Genomic DNA, 5,477 nt, shown 5'->3' on the forward strand with positions numbered 1-5,477 from the left:
ATATGACGTAATAATTACACCAAAGTTATTAAAATTTAATTCTATTACTACACCATTCTCTGAAAACTTGGTAGACATACGATGAATGCATAAAAACATATAAAAACGGAAATAAGGTAATGTATAAGAACGCCAGTGTATCCATTATGATCGAAAGCCGGCTGGGGTCCGCGCGGACCCCAAAAGAAAATCAGATATAATTTTTTTATAAATGGTAGAAACGGAGTTTTCTGCACTGCATTAAGAGACAACTTTGTGGGTGACAATTACCTAAAATTTCAGAAAAAAATCTTTAGAAACAAAAAAGATATTACAGAATATATAGTGCCGGGGTCCGCGCGGACCCCAGGTGTACTGTTTAGGGTTAAAAGAAGATTGTCCGTAAAAATGTCATTACAAGATGGTCACGGTTGCAGAGTTGGTGCCTCCGTGTGAATGTTCATATGTCGAAATATTTATTTATTTTATTTATTTATTTCTGTATTCTTTTACCAGGGTGGCGCTACTCAGTGTCATAGCACTGCTTTTCAGAGTGGCCCTGGGTACGACACATATATACACGGAAATACAACAATATTTACACCAAAAACAAAATCATAATCGTGATCCATTACTCGTAATCGGGGTCATGCCAGGTCGTAATAAGGGAGGGAAGTCAGAGGTCACTTAACTGAGCATACAGTGTTCTGAACGTCTGTATCGACGGTGCAGTTCTAACACCGGGTGGGAGTTTATTCCAGCCCACTGCACCTCGATAAGCAAACGTTCTCTTGCCGCATTCCAACCTAGCTTTAGGAAGTCGCAGGGACTGGTTCATACTGTGTCGGGTGGAGTAGTTGTGGGTTTCTAGGGTTCGGTTAAAGATCTAGGTACTCTGGCAACTGGTTGTTTATCGACTTTCGTACAGTTTGTAGGAGATGCATGTGACGACGTGAAGACAGATCTTTCCAGCCAAGGCCTCTATGCTACAGAATAGTTACAGTGGTCACACGGGGTTTTCTATTATATGGTGTCTCATATGTCGGGATAAGTTTGACTGTTGAGTTGATCTGTACCCACACTCCCCACACATGTAGGGTTTCTCACCAGTGTGTCTCACTGCATGTTGGTTCAAGTTACTTCTGTATGCAGTAGAATAGTCACACTGGTCACACTTACAGGGTTTTTCTCCCGTATGTTTCCTTATATGTCGTAATAAGGCAGATCGGTCAACTGCCCTGTACCCACACTCCCCACACATGTAGGGTTTTTCACCAGTGTGTGTTGCAAGATGAACGTCCAAACTGGATTTATGCGCCGCAGAATAGTCGCACTGGTCACACTTGAAGGGTTTTTCTCCGGTATGGGTCCGTATATGTTCGGATAGGCAAGACTTTCGAGCTGTCCTGTATTCACACTCCCCACACATGTAGGGTTTCTCACCGGTGTGTTTTTTTTTTTTTTTTTTTTTTAAACCGAATTTAACGTCATGTTTCCCCAACCGGGGGTTAGACGTGCTTGCACAAGGTACAAGTCTTTTTTTGAAGCAGGATTTTTACGGCTGGATGCTATTCCTAACGCCAACCTAAACCCTAGTAGGGCCTAGGATCCCTCTAACTGAGGGGGGAAATGTGTGTTAAGTGCCTTTCCCAAGGGCACAACGTCTGGGTGCATGTCCGGACATGTCTGGGTCCAACCCTGGGGATTGAACCTGGGTCTTCTTGCTTGACAGTCGGACGCTCTATCCACTACACCACACAGACGCACACGGTGTGGTTTCTTAGATGAACGTCCAAAAAGGATTTTTGTGTTGCAGAATAGTCACAAAGGTCACAGTTGTAGGGTTTTTCTCCTGTATGGGTTCTTATATGCCTACATAATTCAGACACGTGGGTTGTCCTGTATCGACACTCCCCACACATGTGTGTTTAGATAGATGCTTGTCCAATGAAACTAGATTTCCGTGCTTCAGAATAGTCCCACTGGTCACACTTGTAAGGTTTTTCTCCTGTATGGGTTCTTATGTGTCTAGATAAGTCAGAGTTTTTAGCTGTCCTGTACCCACACTCCCCACACTTGTAAAGTTTCTTACCAGTGTGTTTTGCAAGATGAACGCTCAAACTAGATTTCTGAGCTGCAGAATAGTCACACTGGTCACACTTGTAGGGTGTTTCTCCTGTATGAGTTCTCATATGTCGGTATAGGTCAGACTTGAAAGCTGTCCTGAATCCACACTCCCCACAATTGTAGGGTTTCTTACCAGTGTGTGTTGCAAGATGAACGCTCAAACTAGATTTCTGAGCTGCAGAATATTCACACTGGTCACACTTGTAAATTGTCCTGTACCCACACTCCTCACATATGTAGGGTTTCTCACCACCATGTTTTGCTGCTAGATGTCTGACCAAATTGCCTCTGTGTGCTGCAGAATAGTCACACTGGTCACACTTGTAGGGTTTTTCTCCTGTATGGGTTCTCATGTGTATGGATAAGTGAGACTCGGTTGGGTTAAGGCAGCCTATGGCATACTATGAGTAGTATTTCATACATATGACTGTAACTTTTGATAGCTTGGTCGCACCACAACTAAACTTCACACATTTCTAGTAGTACTTGAAACACATGAAATAAAGGTTATTTTGTTTTACTACTTCTGGATTTTTGGGTTAAAAATCAACATTTTGGTTAAAAAAAAGCTGTTTACTTCATGGCTTTACGCGCAAGTGGTAACAACACCTTTCATCATGATATTTTACAAGTAGAAAGCCAACCCCCTATTTATTATTTTTGTCCGAGGCTATTTTGTTTTGAATGACAGTTACATTGTTTTTTTGGGCCAAAAACGACAGAAACAGCTATTTTTCTGTCATTTTTCGTTAAAAAATCGCCACAGTTAAAAAATATCGACTTATATGCAAAATAGCCTCGGACAATTTTGATAAAAAAGTGATAATACGTAAACCTGGATTACTCTAAAGATAAATTATGTTGTTTTCAGCTGGGCGTAAAGCCATTTAAGTCATACTCGTGAACAAAATGCGTAACAACGCGGGTTTACAGGGGAAACATACAAATGACCGCCGGTAACCCCGAATTCGAATACGCGTTCTATTCGAATGACGTCATATCGAACATGGTGGAACATGATTCGGGTTCGAAACATGTATGTGGCAATCGTGCAGACACACGCCCGAACTCGAACATGAATATCAGCCTAGGCCGCCTTAACCCAACCGAGGACTCGCAATCCGCCCTGTACCCACACTCCCCACACATATTACCGGCGTTATTTAAGTTGACTTGTCGTGCTGCCGCCTGGTCTTTAACATTGATTGTTTTGCTGTTAAATTCCACCTGGGAAACCCCTGTGGGAGACCCATCACAACAGTTCTGACCAACTCCGGTGGGAGACCTGTGTCCTTCCGCTGCCATGTCCAGCCTAATGAGAAAATGAAGGAATTATAAACATTAAGCGCTTGAAGCTGTCACTGATAAAATTAGCTTGGAAAGAGACTTGGCAGTACATGTTAGTTACCATCCTATTTGTTCACTCTTATTACAAATCAGTTCCGAGTTGTGCGTTTTTCAAGTTTTGCTATTTACGCCTTATGCGCTTCTTTACAATTCAGTTAATATTTCTTTAATATTTTACGTCCACTAAAAGAGCCATTTTTCCTGATGCAGCATGGCGTACATGTATGTGGTGGGTCGAACGTGGGTCTGGTTTGCCCCCCCCCCCTCCTTTATTTTTAACATTAGTAACATTACGAACATCTTTTCAAATTATCATCCTACTGCGGTCCTTCCTCTGCAGAAATGGTCTCAAAGTATTTCCTACGACATCAGAGTACATTTCTGATCACTTTTATGTCTTACCTTCTTCCTATGATGTTCTTTTTTTTCTTTTTACGTTAACCGGCACTGACGGGCATCGTTGTCCTCCACTTGTCCGTGAGGTCAGAGACGAAGAAAAACCGGTGCAGGTCAGAGGTAAACGTCATCTGCTCAAAGGTTAAATTGTCAGCTGATATTATATATACTCCAAGCAAAGGTTTTCGTACTTTTAGGCACTTTAATTTTATCGAGCATACGTGTACACCGGTATCTTTCTTTCGATAGCAAAACGGTGGCGTATATAGATACTGCCCTGAAAAGTTGATACTGTCCTGTAGCCACCAAACGATTTGCTTGGAGAATATGGTAAATATCCAAGCAGATCCTAGGGTGGCAAAGGACAGTATCAAATCGGCCAGGCAGTAACCATTCGCCATCCAAGGATGGATTCATACTTTGACTCTAGCGTTCGCGCTTTGCAGTTCGCAGGTACTTTAGAACGATTTTAATGTGTTACGTTGGAGTGATAACGTACATGTGAAGTTTATGATGCATTCATGCTTGCGAATTCTGCATATCCTTGGGTTGCGTATTGACACCGTCTGGCGAATGGATACTGCCTGGCCAATTTCATACTGTCTTTTGCCACCCTAGGATCTGCGTAGAGATTAGATTACAGTAGCTACAGGCGACCCCCTTCCTATAGCTTCTCGAAACTCCCCCCATACGGCCAAACCGGTTTTCCTTCATCTGGGGTCTTTTGGGGGCCGCAGAATACTTTGTTTGGCAACATTAACCAGTAAACCGCCTCTAGGCGTACACACCAGTTTTGTACAGGTAAGTACAAGCTGCGCAAGACGGTCCCCTACTCTTGTGGTGGGTTCTTGAACGTCCGTGGTGTATGGCTTTTCGCCCGAACACGGGACCTCCATTTAATGTCCTATCCGAGGGACGTCCATAGCCGAAGCAAGGTACCCATTTCCATCCGAGTGAAGTGAGGATGATAGTCGATAGTCGATAGAAGTGCCTTTCCCAAGAGCACAAGTTCAGTGAAATGGTAGGATTCGAACCCGGGACCTCTTGAATTGGTACTGAGCCGAACACGCTACCAAATGACTCCACTAATTATAAGTAAGCACAGAAAAAAAGACACGCCGCGGGAGGAAATTTAGATAACGGTCTTTTGGAAGACTTCTCATGTTTTTAACACCTGTGTAATAGCCAATCTCTAAATCAGATCTTTTTGGTGGCAAGACAGCATCAAATTACTAGGAAAACTGTATCCTAAACTCCGAGTTTGGCTGGCAATAAATATGATACATGTATTAAGATAGCAATTCCTAGACTGTCTCTTGCTCCATAGCCAAAAAGCCATGTGCTCTATGTCCTTGGTTCTCTCTGCTCTACCAATACTACCTGGTTGTTTTGTTTATTTTCAGAAGTGGCGGAAGAAAGTCCTCCACTGCGACAGTGTGGCAACTTTCATATTTCATATCCATGGCTGCAGGACGCGTTTATGTAGCCAAAAAAAATTTATGGATACATAAAAAATACATTGTTAACATTAATACATTGTTTTAAGTTTTACAACACCCCGGATGGTCGTATATATATATATATATATATATATATATATATATATATATATATATATAGTGTGTAGT

General features: G+C 42.3%; 1 protein-coding gene across 1 annotated transcript in view; it reads right to left on the bottom strand.

Moving 5' to 3' along the window:
• Window positions 1-985: 985 nt before the first annotated feature.
• Window positions 986-5,477, bottom strand: part of LOC109470401 (gastrula zinc finger protein XlCGF57.1-like) — a 10,789-nt gene continuing 6,297 nt past the window's right edge. The window contains exons 5-6 of the mRNA XM_019769340.1: window positions 2,375-2,461; window positions 986-1,437 (exon numbers count right to left, since the gene is read on the bottom strand). Of these exons, the coding sequence (XP_019624899.1) occupies window positions 986-1,437; window positions 2,375-2,461 (539 nt within the window). The remainder of the gene's footprint in view (window positions 1,438-2,374; window positions 2,462-5,477) is intronic.

This window comes from Branchiostoma belcheri, unplaced genomic scaffold (genome assembly GCF_001625305.1).
Source record: "Branchiostoma belcheri isolate BF01 breed outbred unplaced genomic scaffold, Haploidv18h27 scaffold223, whole genome shotgun sequence".
Lineage (NCBI taxonomy): Eukaryota > Metazoa > Chordata > Leptocardii > Amphioxiformes > Branchiostomatidae > Branchiostoma > Branchiostoma belcheri.